The sequence below is a fragment of the Leptodactylus fuscus genome, chromosome 1, assembly GCF_031893055.1.
Source record: "Leptodactylus fuscus isolate aLepFus1 chromosome 1, aLepFus1.hap2, whole genome shotgun sequence".
Lineage (NCBI taxonomy): Eukaryota > Metazoa > Chordata > Amphibia > Anura > Leptodactylidae > Leptodactylus > Leptodactylus fuscus.
In genome coordinates, this window is record NC_134265.1 from 80212588 (window position 1) to 80231456 (window position 18869).

The window sequence follows — 18869 nt, forward strand, 5'->3', positions numbered from 1 at the left end:
AATTATTTATAGCCTATGATACCTTTTATTGGAAGCAAGTTCAGTTTTTTCATAGATCCTTTGTAACCACAAATGTCTGATTTTTATAAAAAAAAAAACCCTATGTGGTCTTGGATTTTTTGACCTAGTCCAGAGTTTCCAGTATTTCAGAGTAACTCACAACACATGTACGCTCTTTCCAGTAAGTGTATTGCTGGTGCAGACGTCTTAGATGCCTTCATTGTGGTAATGAGATACAGGCAGAGGCTGCCAGATAGTACAGGTAGTACCACCAAAGGGTTTTTTTTCTTTTCACGTATTTCCTATCTTCTGATGTGTCATACAGAGTTGGCAGAAGGTTGGAGCCTACTCTCTACAACTTCTCTGAGGTTAGTGGACAGCTCAGATATAGGAATCTTTGATGTATGACTTGAAGGGGCTCTATATTTTGAAGAGTTCCACAACCTCCTAATTCTAGAGATAAATGGGGAGCCTGCACAAACAACATGCCTCTTGCAGGTTATACAACAAGTAATCTGATTGCATTGCATATCCATACAGTACTAGACTGTGCATCTACACTCCATTAATTTCAATGGGATGATCAGTGATTGCCGAGTAATAGACTTTGGCTGTATCTGGCGTTCCATTCCAACTGCAAAGTGAAACTCCTCCCATTTGCATGATTGGTAGGAATAGATAGTGAAAAGACAGGTTTAAGTATTACCCCTCACCTCTCCAACCCTGCCTTTAGTTCTACATCAATATGACCTTGAGCTGAAGGCTAGAGTAGTGTGATGTGTAATGTAGTTGTGCACTTACTGCTCGACAACCCAAAAAATCTTGATATATTGCTAGAAACCAGCCCATCAGAAAATACTTTGACACTTTTTTCTCAATGGAAATAAGTTACTGTCAAAGGTGTCTAATGCCACTCCATGACAGGCCCAGTTCAAATCTGTTTAGGCCATTCCTTTCCCCACCACGCATGAACAATGCAGAGAGAAAAGACCTGCAAGCAGCACTTTTCTTTCCACATTTTTCGTCGGACCCCATTATAGTCTATGGGGTCCACGGGATTCCATAGATAACCACTTTTTTATGCAGATAGATTTCCATTCCCCAAGTGGACTCCCCGAATGGAAACTCATGTGCAGATGTGAACCGGGCCTTACACTGTTCGTCTTATTCAGAACTCATGCACACTTGGCATGTAAATGAGGAGGACATGAGGATTTGTCCGACAACTATTGAATTGGCATGGCCACATAAACATGAAGATCTGCTGTTAGACTTCCTCCGTTCCTTTTTTTGATGTTTGGAAATAGATCAGTGTCTATTGATTTTAGTAACTAATATGTTTAGTGGGTATACCATCATATATCTGTTTTTTAGATCATTTATAGAAATGTAATACAAATTTTATTAAATTAATTGTAAATTTACATCATGATAAGAAAGCCAAGACTCCCTTATTAAACTTCTTCATCTGGAACCTCCAAGGTATTTTTCTTTCAGTGGAAAACTCATTATTTTTGGCGTAAGCTATTTTTGGAATCCAGTGGCAGTTTATAACCTGAAGCCAGCCTCTAAGTTTTTTCACAGCCAAAGACATAAAATATTTTCTGGATGCTCAGATTTGCTTTCGGTCTATCTGCCCAACAGAGCAACACGGCCAAGGAGAGAGCTTAGTCCAAGGCGAAACGGAAATACAATGCTGAAATATGAAAAGGATTAAAGTTTGTGGTGTTAGCATCCCCTTGGGAGGAATCTTAAGTAAGCTGCTTCAAGAAGTAGCTCATTTCGAGCAAAATGGGTTGGACAGTAACATGACACCACGGTGAATTGAATTATATGATTAGAAGAATGTTTTCTGCATCTTTTATAGCACCTGAGGGGTGTTTAGATTGTGCATTAGGTTACATTGCCAGCTTGCTTTAATTAATATTCCTTGCCGCAACGGTATATGGCTTCACTCATGGAACAAGAAGACTTTATTAAAATGCAGAAACCATGTTTGCCTTGATACAAATCTATTGTTAGATAAGAAAAACATTCATATCCATGGGCACCGCAGACTTGTTATTTTTTAATTACTTTTCCATTTATATGATGGAAATTTTAGGCAATTGTCCTTAATAGTACTGCAAGCGGTTCCAAGACCTCTATAAAGACAACTCTGCGTAATGAATTTACATAAATGAAAATTAATGCCAACACTTTTATCCAAAAATATCACAATTCGGTCACATTCCAAGCGTTGTTTTTGAAAGTGAAGGTCAGAAAATTAAGTCATGCATCTGTTTTTTCTCTTCATCTGTTTTCACACATGACTTCCAGAATTTGTACATTAGCTTTAGTCTGTGTTCTGTTCTTGTTAATGACCTTGTGACAGATCTTTGGTCCTGCAAAGGTTATTTAAATATGCTTATTGTGGCTTACATGCATGTTTAAGAGTAATGTATTATAGCATACAAGGTTGAAAATAAGTCCCTCACATTTAATCTTTTTGTATTTTGTTGAGTTCATTCCTCTAGCAATGCTATAAAGTAATATAAATGCTATAAAATAATATAAAATTATATAAATCTAACTCAAGTTAAAGAAAGCTAGGAAGTCCTTCTGTTCAAGAGGTTGTATCACAAAGACATCCTGTGCTTTTTACCCTTTGTTCACATTTGTGTTCGGTATTCCATTCAGGGAGTCCACATGGGGACCCACCAAACAGAATACTGAACGCAACTGCAAGCGCTATGCAGTAAAAGCACACGGACCCCATAGACTATAATGTGGTCTGTGTGCTGGCTGCGCGCTGCCCGCACGAATCATGCAGGCAGGAAAGTAGATTGTGAGCTACTTTCCTGTCCATATGATCCCTGCGGAGATCTGGTAGCAATCACATGGACCCCATTATAGTCTATGGGGTCCGTGTGCTTTCACTGGCGCACCGGTCCTCATGCGGACTCCCCCGGACGGAATACCAACACAGATGTTAACGAGGCCTTAGAACATATGAATGTAATAGAGAGGGATCCCTTGCGAGGTGGAACTTGGAGCTCTTAGGCCCCAGTGCCAATCTTCACCCGTACCCCACTTACTATATGCTGTCTATAATACTGGTGTCTTTTAGGTTTTAAGAGAGGTCTTTGCGCCCCTTCTGTGTTCAGAGTCTGGTAGTGATTCCTACCTCTGCACCCCTTAAAGCTAAGCCTTTGGTCGTTTTATGTGCAAGAACAGAAAGCCACTAACAAAAATCGGCTTTCACTCTGTCCATGTATTTACGTGGATGGGCATTCATTTGTAGATAATGACAGAATCTCTTTTTAACTGTTTTCTGGGTGTTTGAGAAGATGTACCACTAGAACAGAGTTCTGTGGATGATTGTTTAGACTAAGGGTCCATTCACACAGAGGAAAATGGTGAGGAATTTGGCATCAGCACTGAAATTCCACACCGAATTCCTCACTATTTTCCTCTGTGGGACTGGACCCTTAGGTTGCAAGCACAGACTCTGACTCCTCTCTGACTCCCACTTCTGCTCCTATTCCCACGCCAACATAAATGGCTGAAGCTATGGCCAGTCAGAAGCAGTAAAGATATTGTAATTCATTAAAAACACAGTGATTGTATTCCCGTAAATGTAGATATGCAGAAAACTATGCACCAAGTAGAAAGAAGGCGTGCTGTGCTATAATGCACCACAACCTTTCCAATCTATATGAGTTTTCTGATGTAGCGGAAAAACTAACTCCCCCCCCCCCCTACATTATCTGGCTTATATTTGGTAGAATTTGCTTGCATACTGATCCAGTCAATGGTTCCAGTGTGTGTTTAGACAATAGGCACGCTTCAGAATGCATTATTCCAACTGAACAAATCTGCATTTGCCTTGTGCCTGAGGCCGCACTGACCTCTGCTCTGTTTATCATCTGTCTTTGTGTTCCAGCACAAGGCTGCCATTCCATAGGGAATTCACTGGACTTTGCGTGAGGGAAAGTAATGCTCTGAAATATTGTTCCCTGGCTTCACAGACAAATGTTTGTGATTTTCTCAAAGTGATGTCATGCCACTTCACTGGTTTTATGTTCTTATTCGGTAGTTACTTTGCTTTATATGGGTTCAATCAATGTAATCTATAACTGTTGTGAGCATGATTTCTGGAAGTTACCAGACCTTGGCGTAATGTTTTGTATCTTTTCCAACACATACATTGAGTACAACGCACATATGAGGTTTTTATACAAAGGCGTAGTAGTAAGGATTGATAACGTGTAAGCATTACAGCATATTGTCAATTAGAGAAAGTCTAAGAGGGTGCATATATTTATATGCTCAGTCTACTTATAACTTCACACACACATAGGAAAGGATTTATCTTTTTAGTTGGTATATTATATAGTGCATATGTAATGCAGTTTATGTGGACCCACTGTTGTCACTTAGTTCATGTGTAATGGTCAGAGAAGGTGGCATGGGATTGAAGATAGATAACAGACAGAAATTAAACACAGTTAAAGGGTCCACGCGGTGGCTCAGTGGTTAGCACTGCAGCCTTGCAGCGCTGGAGTCCTGGTGTTCAAATCCCGCCAAGGGCAAAAAAAACATCTGTAAATAGTTTATATGTTCTCCCTGTGTTTGCATGGATTTCCATCCCATATTCCAAAAGACATATTGATAGGGAAAAATGTACATTGAGAGCTCTGTGTGGGGCTCACAATCTACATTTAAAAAAAATTATTAAACACAGTTAAAACAAAAACTAGCAGTCTAGAAACATAAATTGTTCAGGTACGTTCCAATGGGGGCAAGGCGCCATATATGTCCATGGAGTACAGGGAATTGGCTAGGGACCATAAATAAGTATACATAGTGGCCCTTTAAGAGACTGCTAGGTCATGTGAGTGCCTAATGGCATGCAAAGGAGTAACCAGGTGGCCACAACTGCCGGTCAGAGTAAGATGCCACCACTGGCACATAGCTTAATGACTACACTTATCACCAGCTAAAATACGTGTATATAGGGTGTACTGGAGATGAACACCAATAATCACTATAAACATAAACTTTAGCTGTTAGATAGAAAGGGCTAAAAGTTCAAGAAGCCATCAGTTGTGTGCTCAGTGGAGCTGAAGACCTGTGTCTAATGGTGGAGCAGAGATGAATGTGCTAACCTTTATGTGTGGTGAGTCAGGCTTACACAGTACTATATAAAACCACAGACAACGCATTATGATATCTCATTGAATTGCCAAAGTCAGCTCTTCTACAATACACGTGTAGCCAATTTGAGGATCAATCCATTTGTACGTCCTTACACCAGATATGCCTGCCCTCCTTACAAGAACTGGTGGCAGCCACTGGCATACACAAAATTCAATGGAACTTTTAATAGCATGGTTTATGCTTGAGTGTACTAATAAAGTACATATCATCAACTATATCTTTATACTACCAGTCCTGTTTAAGATGTTCTTCATACGAAAATAATAATGAATGGAAAAACGTGTGAAATTCTCATGTTTGACCTGTAAGGTTTACGGACCAATGATCAATTCATTGATTGGCACTTTTTACTGACAAAATCTAGTCAATGAGGAAGTACTAAAGATTTATCGAACCAAACTAAAGGGAATCTGTCAGCAAGGAAACAGTGATGCAAAGAATTGACAATCCGACAAGCCCCCCTTCCCCACTTTTCTTTTTGTGAGTCTTGGCTTCATTTTCAAATAAAATGGCTTTTGCAGATATGAAAAAAAGCATCAAGTGCAATGGCCTGGATGGACGCTCTTTTCAGCTGTGTTTCTGTGTTGAAAACCCTCAAATGCTGCTCCTGTAAAGTTGATTTATATCTTCCCTGTTTTTCATCTTTTAAGACACTCCGAGAGAACCACTGGGGTGAAGTGTGGGATTGTCATGTTTAACCTGATTGACACTTCTATGTAGCCATACCAATCAATCCATTGAACAGCACTTGATGCATATAGGGCCTCCTTTTTATTAGCAACGTCTAGTCAATGAAGAAGGATTAAAGATTTAATGAACCAACCTAGTATAAAGGGAATCTGTCAGCAGGGAAATGTGATGCATCACCTAGCAGTAGGTAACAAAACTTTGACGACCTCTCCATTGATGTTTCACAAAAGAAGAATCAGACCCCTCTTCTCATGAATGCTTAAAGTCACTAACCACATATTTCTTTTACCCCTTCAATTCACTTGCTTGGCGATAGGTCCCCAAGGACTCCCATTCTTCCATTATAAATCAATGCAGTTTATTTTGATGGCTGCAGAAATACACATAGCACATAAATGGAAGTCATCAATTCTCTCCTTCTCAGCTGTCATCCAATGCATCAACAACATTATGCTATGTGAAAAAATGAGTACTATTACTTCTGACACTCATCCATTTTCCTATTATATTTTGCTGCCATATTCCTCTGACTGACCTGGTTTCTAGGGATGTCCCATGTTAGATGATCAGCAGGTAGCTTTATAGCAATGGTTTGGTACTCTGTGTAATTGTTCTGTTTATCATCTTGTATACTATATTCTTCAATAGCATGTATACTCAGTCTACAGATTCTTCAGTTGTAATCCATGTTCACCTTCTGCATGTTTTTACATTTAATAAATCTCTTTTACACAAAAAGGATTTTCCCAGGATTGACTACTGGGGACCCCAACTTACCCATAACCCTTCACTGCACGACCAGGTTTAAACAGTGGTCCCGCCAAGCTCCCCCTCATTTGATGTCTATGGAGCAGAAAAACACATTTTAAGTACATATGCCTCTATGCACACCATATTGGCATGGAAGTGGCTTCCTTCTACACCTCTACTACCGCTAAGTCCATTCGAGCATGTGTTTCCTTCCAGCACAGCCACACTTACAGATGGAATTTTAACTGGACACTAATGGTATTACATGGACAGTTACAGCAAGCTATAACTTGACTGTTCTTTGTCTAGCATACACACCAGTCTTAATAAATCTGCCTCAACATGTTTAGTGTGTACTATGTACACTGTGTATGGCCAAAGACAGACTTCCTAGCCAGGCGCTATTATTTTACAGCCCCTGCCTGACATCTACCCCTAACAGCTGAGAACTAGGGTGTCCGAGAGCGAGGGCCGTGCTCTGCAGATAGATAGTATAGGAGTCCTTAGTACTTAGATCTATAGCACTCAGCAGGTAGGGGTATACATAAGGCAGGGGATGGGAAATAAACTTTAGTTAGATCTACAGTAGAGTATATTATTACCGTAGAGAAGTCATTAGAAATGTCAGGGAGAAGGGGTTTGTTGCTTTTCTAGTATTTTGTTCTTGTCAAGCTTGATTTGAAATGGTTTGTATGAAATACTTGTTCTGTACTAAACTGTAACATACATACCTTTTTGCACAAGTAGACAGAAATGAATACTGGTAATTGACTTCACAACCTTCCCTTTTAATTATGGATGCAATAGACTCTGCAGGGAGCTTTTAGAGGAGCTGTTTACAAACCCAGTATTACAAAGGAAGGATATATTATTCATTGGGTTATAGAAACTGCTAGTTCTCAGGCTATTGTACAATATATGTAACCAAGAATGCATTAAATACTGCAATATTTTTGAATGAAAATGATAAATAGCAAAATATTAGTATATTAATATTATATATTAGTGTTCTGGTTTAGTGGAGTGTCACAGAGTAGTATGTACTGTAAGTACAGAGAACACCCTGGAATACAAGCCAAAACAAGCCAACTGAAGTGAACCTCACCCAACCTCAACAAAGAGATCATACAATACAAACTAACAAAACTAAAAGTATCTAAAACAAAACGTTATGTCTTTAATCTAAATAATAATAAAAGTAATATTTGGCCATGGCAAAAGGGTAGATGAACACTAGTGATGCAGGCCAGCGCTACACCATTCAGTATTAAAGGGATTCTATCATGAAAATGCTATTTTTTTGTCCCTAACACGTAGGAATAGCCTTAAGAAAGGCTATTCTTCTCCTACCTTTAGATGTCTTGTCCGCGCCGCTGTTCGGTAGAAATCCCAGGGGGCCCCAGTGCTCAAACAGCACTGGGGATGTCCCCAATGCTCTGAGAGAGCTCTCCAGCACCACCTCTATCTTCGTCTGGAGTGGCCTCTCCTTGCGTGTTTTTCCGGCACTGGCTTCAAACTTCTAGGCATGCGCAGTCGGCTCTGCCATCAGGCCTCGGGCAGAACCAACTACGCATGCCCGTGGTAATTTTCCTGTGGCCGCTTACACAGTAAACTGTGTAACTGTGTGCCATTTTCTTATGGCTGCTTTCACAGTAAGCTGAGGTAAGCGGCTACAAGAAAATGGCCGCGGGCTTGCGCTTCAAACTTCTAGGCATACGCAATCAGCTCTGCCCGAGGCCTGATGGCAGAGCTGACTGCGCATGCCTAGAAGTTTGAAGACAGTGCCAGAAAAAGACACAAGGAGTGGTCGTTCCAGGTGAAGGTAGAGGCGGCGCTGGGGAGTTCTCTCGCCCCCACAGTGCTGTTTGAGCACTGGGGATGCCCCCAGTGCTGCGACAGAACTCATTTGCATACAGAAGAAAACCGGGATTTCTACCAAACGGCAGCGTGGACAAGACATCTAAAGGTAGGAGAAGAATTATTATTATTATTGTTTATTTATATAGCACCATTAATTCCATGGTGCTTTACATTTGGAGGTTACATACAATACACAAAATATACAGGTAGATAGATATAATAGTAACAGTGACCGACTGGCACGGTGGGGTAGAGGGCCCTGCCCGCGAGGGCTTACAATCTATGAGGGAAGGGGGGTAGAGACAGAAGGAGAGGGGGAGACTGTACAGATGGCAGTGCGGTGATAGTGTTATTGGAGGTTGTAGGCCTTCCTGAATAGGTGAGTCTTCAGGGCCTTCTTGAATCCTGTGATTGTGGGGATCAGTCTTATGTGTCTTGGTAAGGAGTTCCAGAGTATGGGGGATGCACGGGAGAAATCTTGGAGATGGTTGTATGAAGAGCGAATAAGAGCGGAGTAGGAGGTCATTGGAGGATCTGAGGTTACATGTGGGCAGATAGTGGGAGATTAGGTCAGAGATATATGGAGGCGCCAGGTTGTGTATGTTAGCATTAGTAGCTTGAACTCAATTCGCTGGGCTATAGGTAAGGCTTAAGGCTATTTCTTAAGGCTATTCCTATGTTTTAGGGACAAAAATAGCATTTTAATGATAGAATCCATTTAAATCTGACATGCACTATGACTTCCACATTGCAAACTAGTACAGACATCAGCATGTCAGTTGGGCTAGATTCACACTACTGTTTCGTACTTACTGTCTGTTGCTGTAATCCGTCACAGAAAGAGAGCAATGAATATAAAATGAGAGATGCAGACAGGGCCCCTTCTGTCGGGTGTCCACCTGCATTCACCCCACAGAAGAAAAGTTTTTCATGCAGAATTTTTTCTTATATTACAGAAGTAAACAAATGTTTTAAAAGAAAGTATCTGTCATGTTGTTTATATTAGAGTCAATGGGAACAGACACAGTGGAGGGGGCTCCATTGGTATCCACTCATCAGCTACAATTAATGCTCACTGCTGTTATCCTATGATGAATGGCCGCAATAGAAATTAATAACAAGAACCCTATCTTCAGAAACCAGTTGAGCTCACAAACTCACTAAATTTGGAAGAACTTGCCAACAATTGAATGCAGAGCCGCTTTAACCATAGGGCCAATGGTGCACTTGCTGTCCCGCTGTTCTGGGCAGAGGATCCAGACTGCCCTAACTTTAACTTTGAGGATGCCGATGAGTTGAAGACAATATTGAACCAGGGGGCCATCCTGCTTCATCATTAATTCCATGTCTGCTTCCGGAGCTGCAGGTGAGATGTGATGACTTCACTTACATCGTGCCTGCAGTTCCCTGAAGACACCAGACCAGAGACAGCAGGGGAGCAAGGAAAGGTGAATATTAGTGTTTTTTTAAGTTTGGTAGGAGAGTGACATAATACTGTGGGGGCAACTACAGGGGGACTTTAAACTGTGGAGGAGGACTTTAATCAGGTGGCAACTGGAGGGGGACATTAAACTAGGAGGGGGAAATTATCTGGAGGGGGAAATTATGCTGTGGGGGCAGCTGGAGGTGGACATTAAACAGGGGGTATAGCTGGAGGGGGATATTAAACTGTGGGGGCAGCTGGAGGGGGCATTAAAAAGGAGGCAGTTGAAGAGGGACATTAAACTGGGGGCCACCTGGAGGGAGGAATTATACTGTGAGAGCAGCTGGAGGTGGACATCACTTATGAAACCAATATGTTAAGACATCCCTGATGGAGTGTGATGTTGTCCCAAATTTCCCCAATGTTAGATGTTGCAGAAAAGAAGGATCAGGCTGATGGATTTAAACTTGACCAATTCTTTTCTTCTTAGTGGACATAAGCTGCTTCTAGAGGTGTCTGGTAGCGACTTACTCCCCCCTCTCCAATTTAAACACTTTCTTGACACAGCCTGATCCAAGCATTCTTGTGTATGTCAGGACATCAGGATAAACAAGCTTTTGGCCAGCGATTTAAAGTGTATATCCAGCTTTAGAAATAGTTTAGGCTTAAGATTTTCTCAAGTTTCTATTAAAGCTGCTCCATTAGAAATATCATTGTGCAGTTTCGGAGATCAGCTTCAAGTACAGGAGAAAATGCCTGCTCTTAACCTCTCTCCTGGCATGGCCTTACAGCCATAGAGTTCCCGCTGCCTACAGCCACCGCTAGTTTTGGTAAATGACAGACTCTGTTCTGCTTTACCCATAAAATGCAATGGTAGTCAGGCCTGACACAGTAGCCCCATGACAGTAGACGGAGAGAAATTATAATGGCAAATTGCTTTCCATTTGGATGTAATTTACTACATGTATGGAAGCCAGAGGATATAGTGTACTGCAGCCTTTCTATATTTTTCATGTTATTAAGCTTTCATGCCGACTACTGACAGTGAGCGACTGTTTTACATGGCCTTCTGGATGTCCACTTAGTTCTCTTTCACTTGGATTTTAATATTTCTTCATCCTTATGGTTGATGACTGTTTCTTCTGTTTCCTGAACAATTTTAGTCTTAGTGCTTGCTTAATCTGAAATGGAATGAAAGATCCTCAGAACATTCTTCAGTCAGGGTTATGCGTCTCTATTTCAGCCACAAACAGTTCCTTTTCCTTCCTTAAAGAAACTTAACCTCCACGTCCTGCTTTCTTTCCTCTGCAGCTGGCGGTCACCTCAGCTTCACCTGGATGAGTCATTGGCAAGCGAACTATTAAAGCAAAGTCTCTCTATACATGAAGTAATGCAGTCTCCTCTAGTCTGTCTTACTGAGTTTCAGTAATGGAAATACTTTATGCCAGAGGCAGGCGATGTGTCCGTCCTTGGCTGCCTTGCCCAAGCATTTGATGCCATGTTCAGATTTGTATTCTGATCACGCAAAGAATTCCTGAAGAAGGAGAGAGATGATATTAATATATCTAGTGTCTAAATTTGCCTTCTCCATACTATAGAAACCTTCTCTCCCCCTATTCTATTACTCATATTCCCTTCCCACAAAGCAGGCAATTTACCTAATAATTATAAAATAATTAACTTAAAAGCAAGTTCCTAATATATAACACAAGGTTCAGCAAGTCTGCTTCAAGTTAAAGGATGTCTTATAGGTGAGTTAGTAACATAATCTTAAAACGACTATCTACTCAGAAGCTCCAGAATGTTACATAATTCAGTGTCTACAGTGGAGGGTTACCTGCAATTTATCTCCCTGCTTGGCTTTGTTTTAGCTCAGCTCCATTAGAGAAAAGCGGTGATTCATGACTTCAGTTTAGCTACGTAGCCTACAAGGAGTTTATGGTAGTCTGAGACACACCCCTTGTCTAATCATTGGATCAGGCTGCTGCTTTCTCCCTCCCCCTTCTTCCAGCAGTGACGCGTCTCTTCGGGTGTCTTGAAATTTAGAATCAAATTAAATGAATGTCTCTGTATACCCCCCTTAAATAGTGCCCCTTATTAACAATTGCCCATGTGTTTCCTAATTAAAGAGGTTTTCCAGGTCATCAATAACAAAAATCAGTGGGTGTTCCAAGTTTTGGAACCCTCACTGATCACTTGTTTGAAGGGGATATGGCCAACATGGACCCCTGATAATACACTGTTGTGTGTATGGGGTCATCAGAAAAGAATAGGTTAGTCCACTAACTGTTAAAAACACAGCTTGTGCACTGATAGAGTACATGGCTGTATGTATAGGGGCTTAGTAAGGAGAACCTGGAGGATTGCTCCTGTAATAGCAATTATTGTTCTAGGTAGATATATGGAATTACAATATATACATTTCTTATTTAAGCAGAGGTTTAACTTGGTGTAGCCCTTGGTTGTTTCTGTCTCTGATACCATGTACTGTTATTTGCCATCAAATATGCTCCATCGATCACAATGACATCATGGTTCAATATCATTGTACACTACTGTTTTCTTACCTTGTAGGGGAGTCCACAGACGTAGCGCCCACATGCGAATTTACCCCTATTTTGTTCTCGCTTTGCTCCCTGTAATTCATTAGTTCATCACTGCTTGGACAAACCATCTGTCACACATCAGATGCTAGCTGCTGGCTCCTGAAACCATGTAACATTTCATAATCCTGACCTCTCTACTGCAAATACTGAAACATTTAATTCATAAAGACTCAACTACACATATTTCATAGCTGTCAAAATGAGAATGTGAGTTTTTCAAAACTATGCACACTGGCATCGGATTTTGGGAAGGAAGTGTGCCCAGCTGCAGCAATTTATTCCCTATGTCCGAGAAAGGAAGTAATACTGTGTGCCGTTTATGTATTTCCACTCTATACCTAATCTGATATATCCATTATACTCATCCTCTGAGAATAGTTCATGGCTGCAACCAAGCTGAGAATGCAAGCTGATCTTTTTGTGGAATAGGTACATCTGTAACATTGAGTAAATGAAGTGTTGTAGTAGATTGCCTGTGACATCTTGACGAGCTTGATGTGAGCTATGGCTTCCTTGTGATTTGGCTCATTACAACTGTTGTTTTGACAAGATGTTTTTTGCTTGGAGCACATGTGTACACAGATTGGCTTACTATATCAGGGTTATTGCTAAATGCGCATTCATCTCTGCATCTTTTCTAGTTGCAGATGCCAAGAACCTTCGCTGCTGAAATGTTATTTCTTTGCATTTTTAATTTGTACGTGTAAGTAGGATACAAGACTGTAGATAGGACTGATATATTCCTATAAAATACATTCATATTGGATTTATCAGACTATTAATGATTAAGCATGTTGCATACACTCTTAGGGTTTTTTTAAATGTAGGGATCACAATGTACAATTTTTTTTCCTATCAGTATGTCTTTATAGAATGGGAGGAAATCCACGCAAACATGGGGAGAACATACAAACTCCTTACAGATGTTGTTCCTGGCAGGATTCGAACCCAGGACTCCATCGCTAGCCACTGTGTTGCCCCTTATATACTCTTAGGTCTTATTCACATGTCTGAATTTGGCAGATGTGAGGTCCGTGATAATCAGAGACTGCATGCAAACCAGTTTCTTTTAATGGGCCCATGCAGAACTCCATTTATTTTTTCACTGCCTGCTGGAAATTTTGGACAGCACAGGGATACCATCCAATCTGTTATTCACGTACATGAATAATGGATCAACCACAGATGGTTCACATCACCCCCCACAAATAAGTCTTAGAGAATCCTCCAAAGGAATAGGCATGAATGCACTCAACATCTTCAGCTGTGGGCTAGGGTACTTTGAGACCAAATTATCCAGAACATCTTACCTGCTCACATAATCTTCTGGTGTGTGCACACATCTCACATATGACATGTTCTGAAGGGTCAATTGTAAATGCACGCATGGATGAGCAGTATTTAGTATATGTTTTTCCTACAAGCATTATCTGTAAGTCTCCATGCACCAGCTGAACTCTTCAATAAAATTAGTACTCCCCCAATAACTAAATAAATCCCAGGTATTGGCAAGTGACTTGTCCTCTGCTGGGATGGTGTGTCAGGGTCACATTACTGTATCAGAATCTGCTGCAGTTTGCCATCGTCTACTGACATCAGGACAGATTTTCCGCTGAATGTTCATAGAAATCTTTGCCCTGTGTAAAAGTCCTTGTGATCAGCCGACTGATTTCATCTTTGCCTGTCATCCCCAACTACTGTCCAGTGTGGAACAGTCTCTGAACAAGCACCAGTCACCTTGTTATATATTAGATTTGTGTCTGTGTAAAAGGACCACTAGCCTCATCCTGTGCACCTTAATGTCAGTTGCAGCCGTGTTCATTAATGCCATTTAGTTATATGTATTAGTGACCTGAGATGATCTGAGTCATTACAAAAGCCAGACACATGTATATGGTCCTATTATGGCTGCTTTGTTTCTACAGTAGGTGTGATTGTTGGGTTGTGGCATTAAATGGTAACAAAGAGAGCACTTATGATTCTGTACTGCAGACCCTATAGAAGCTGTATGGCACCATACAGGATTATTTCACGTGGGAACCATATGATAAAATAAGATATATAAAGAGCAGCAACAGATAGAGTAAGTTCACACATGGTTTTTGGTCCAGAACCTGAGGCAGAGGCCGCCTCAGGTTTTGGACCAAAATATGGGTAGCTGCGACTGAATGCCGATGCAGTGCATCCAGCTGGGCACTCTTCTCCAGATTAGGCCCAAATGAATGAGCCTAGTCAGAAGGTGGGAGTGTCTTCAGTCCGATGTCATGAGGCGATGCCGCCTGAAATAATGAGCATGTCGTTTCTTTTTACCAGGATCCAGAACAAACGGCTCCTGGAAAAAAGAACTGACCCGCTCCCATTGATTTCAATGGGAGCCGTCTTTTTGGTCAGGATTTTGAGGCAGATACAGCCTCAAAATCCTGACCAGAAAACCCTGTGTGAACTTACTCTAAGAGTAAGTTCCATCCTATCATAGTTATTGATGATGATTAGATAGGGTACTGTCAAAGAATTATAATAAAGAAGATTACAGGTCATCCTCCATCGCTTTATACCTATGGTCTCTTAGATTATTTAGCACAATATAAATAGCTAGAAAATTACACTATCCTCCAACAAGCTGAGATGGTACTGACTCTATCTGCCCATGTCATGCTATATCATAGGCCATATAATAATGAGAGGAGAGCACTGAGAAAAAAAATCTAACTTAAGATGGTGTCTGATCGGAACAGAGGATGGGGCTTCTTTAAGTAGGACAGCCTGCTATACCATACCACTACACCCTGTTTTTGAGCAATGTATTGACATATACAAGCCAGATAGTGACTTTCCCACCATATACGCAAAATGCGATGTAAACCTAGCCTTACTATAAAAAAAGTTCCAAATGTGCAGATTCGATTTAGCTTAATGCACGAATTCTCTATAGAAATGGTCTCACATTCTGATGGTCAGTACGCAAGGTGTCAGAAATGTCTTAAGGACTTGGAGTGAAACTTGATGAGGTTGTTAAAATACTTAGCAATGTAATAGCTTTCTAACAAGTCTTTCATCTAACTTAACAACATTGGAGCCGTGTTATGCTCAATTACGTTACGCTGTAATTTGTTTTTAACAACCCGAAGAAAAACTATTTGGCTTGCACACAAACATTGATCCTTTTTCTCTCTTTGATGGTGCTGTTAACACTCAGCAAGGGGTGTATACATGCCGCTCTTATTACAATGCTGCCAATTTAAGTATGCCATCTTTTTCGAGTACAGCTCCTTAAGTGTCTACTTTTTCTCCAAACAGGTCCAAGTAACTCATTCTTCAGCCAAAAATGATCATTGATGTATAATGGAAGCTCCGGAGTACCTCGATTTAGATGAGATTGATTTCAGCGATGACATATCTGTAAGTAGATCTGTTTATGTATTTAGCTGCTATATAGTTGTTCGATGGAAAATACATGAACGTATTAAATCCCAGCCTTCATACATTCCAGATGGTTTATATTGTAATATGCGTGTCACTTTTCACTTCTTTAGATTGTAAACTCTGATAAAGATCTTTTGGTTCCATTGTTTGTTACAGTATTGGCCTTTCTTTGCTACTGTAGATATCATTTCTTATTTTAGTAGTTTTTACTTTTTCTTATGATGTGTCATCTGTAGAGATGAGCGAACACTAAAATGTTCGAGGTTCGAAATTCGATTCGAACAGCCGCTCACTGTTCGAGTGTTCGAATGGGTTTCGAACCCCATTATAGTCTATGGGGAACATAAACTCGTTAAGGGGGAAACCCAAATTCGTGTCTGGAGGGTCACCAAGTCCACTATGACACCCCAGGAAATGATACCAACACCCTGGAATGACACTGGGACAGCAGGGGAAGCATGTCTGGGGGCATAAAAGTCACTTTATTTCATGGAAATCACTGTCAGTTTGCGATTTTCGCAAGCTAACTTTTCCCCATAGAAATGCATTGGCCAGTGCTGATTGGCCAGAGTACGGAACTCGACCAATCAGCGCTGGCTCTGCTGGAGGAGGCGAAGTCTAAGATCGCTCCACACCAGTCTCCATTCAGGTCCGACCTTAGACTCCGCCTCCTCCAGCAGAGCCAGCGCTGATTGGCCGAATTCCGTACTCTGGCCAATCAGCGCTGGCCAATGCATTCTATTAGCCCGATGAAGTAGAGCTGAATGTGTGTGCTAAGCACACACATTCAGCACTGCTTCATCACGCCAATACAATGCATTAGCCAGTGCTGATTGGCCAGAGTACGGAATTCGGCCAATCAGCGCTGGCCAATGCATTCTATTAGCCCGATGAAGTAGAGCTGAATGTGTGTGCTAAGCACACACATTCAGCACTGCTTCATCACGCCAATACAATGCATTAGCCAGTGCTGATTGGCCAGAGTACGGAATTCGGCCAATCAGCGCTGGCTCTGCTGGAGGAGGCGGAGTCTAAGGTCGGACCTGAATGGAGACTGGTGTGGAGCGATCTTAGACTCCGCCTCCTCCAGCAGAGCCAGCGCTGATTGGCCAGAGTACGGAATTCGGCCAATCAGCGCTGGCCAATGCATTCTATTAGCCCGATGAAGTAGAGCTGAATGTGTGTGCTAAGCACACACATTCAGCACTGCTTCATCACGCCAATACAATGCATTAGCCAGTGCTGATTGGCCAGAGTACGGAATTCGGCCAATCAGCGCTGGCCAATGCATTCTATTAGCCCGATGAAGTAGAGCTGAATGTGTGTGCTAAGCACACACATTCAGCACTGCTTCATCACGCCAATACAATGCATTAGCCAGTGCTGATTGGCCAGAGTACGGAATTCGGCCAATCAGCGCTGGCTCTGATGGAGGAGGCGGAGTCTAAGGTCGGACCTGAATGGAGACTGGTGTGGAGCGATCTTAGACTCCGCCTCCTCCAGCAGAGCCAGCGCTGATTGGCCGAATTCCGTACTCTGGCCAATCAGCGCTGGCCAATGCATTCTATTAGCCCGATGAAGTAGAGCTGAATGTGTGTGCTAAGCACACACATTCAGCACTGCTTCATCACGCCAATACAATGCATTAGCCAGTGCTGATTGGCCAGAGTACGGAATTCGGCCAATCAGCGCTGGCTCTGCTGGAGGAGGCGGAGTCTAAGGTCGGACCTGAATGGAGACTGGTGTGGAGCGATCTTAGACTCCGCCTCCTCCAGCAGAGCCAGCGCTGATTGGCCGAATTCCGTACTCTGGCCAATCAGCACTGGCTAATGCATTGTATTGGCGTGATGAAGCAGTGCTGAATGTGTGTGCTTAGCACACACATTCAGCTCTACTTCATCGGGCTAATAGAATGCATTGGCCAGCGCTGATTGGCCGAATTCCGTACTCTGGCCAATCAGCACTGGCTAATGCATTGTATTGGCGTGATGAAGCAGTGCTGAATGTGTGTGCTTAGCACACACATTCAGCTCTACTTCATCGGGCTAATAGAATGCATTGGCCAATCAGCGCTGGCCAATGCATTCTATTAGCGTGAACTGAGTTTGCACAGGGGTTCTAGTGCACCCTCGGCTCTGCTACATCAGATTGCTACATCTGATGTAGCAGTGCCGAGTGTGCATCAGATGTGTAGTTGAGCAAAACTGACTCAGCACTGCTAAGTCTCTGCATTCGCATAGGAATGCATTGGCCAGCCTTCGGCCAATCAGCGCTGGCTCTGCCGGAGGAGGCGGAGTCTAAGGTCGGACCTGAATGGAGACTGGTGTGGAGCGATCTTAGACTCCGCCTCCTCCAGCAGAGCCAGCGCTGATTGGTCGAGTTCCGTACTCTGGCCAATCAGCGCTGGCCAATGCATTCTATTAGCCCGATGAAGTAGAGCTGAATGTGTGTGCTTAGCACACACATTCAGCTCTACTTCATCAGGCTAATAGAATACATTGGCCAATCAGCGCTGGCCAATGCATTCTATTAGCTTGATGAAGCAGAGTGTGCACAAGGGTTCAAGCGCACCCTCGGCTCTGATGTAGCAGAGCTGAGGGTGCACAAGGGTTCAAGTGCACCCTCGGCTCTCCTACATCAGAGCCGAGGGTGCGCTTGAACCCTTGTGCAGCCTCGGCTTTGCTACATCAGAGCCGAGGGTGCGCTTGAACCCTTGTGCACACTCTGCTTCATCAAGCTAATAGAATGCATTGGCCAGCACTGATTGGCCAGAGTACGGAATTCGGCCAATCAGCGCTGGCCAATGCATCCCTATGGGAAAAAGTTTATCTCACAAAAATCACAATTACACACCCGATAGAGCCCCAAAAAGTTATTTTTAATAACATTCCCCCCTAAATAAAGGTTATCCCTAG

General features: G+C 42.2%; 1 protein-coding gene across 1 annotated transcript in view; it reads left to right on the forward strand.

Annotated features, from left to right (window-relative positions):
- Positions 1 to 18869, forward strand: part of SNCAIP (synuclein alpha interacting protein) — a 184226-nt gene that overhangs the window by 60778 nt on the left and 104579 nt on the right. The window contains exon 3 of the mRNA XM_075272296.1: positions 15829 to 15930. Coding sequence (XP_075128397.1) covers positions 15874 to 15930 — 57 coding nt within the window. The 5' untranslated portion in view covers positions 15829 to 15873. The remainder of the gene's footprint in view (positions 1 to 15828; positions 15931 to 18869) is intronic.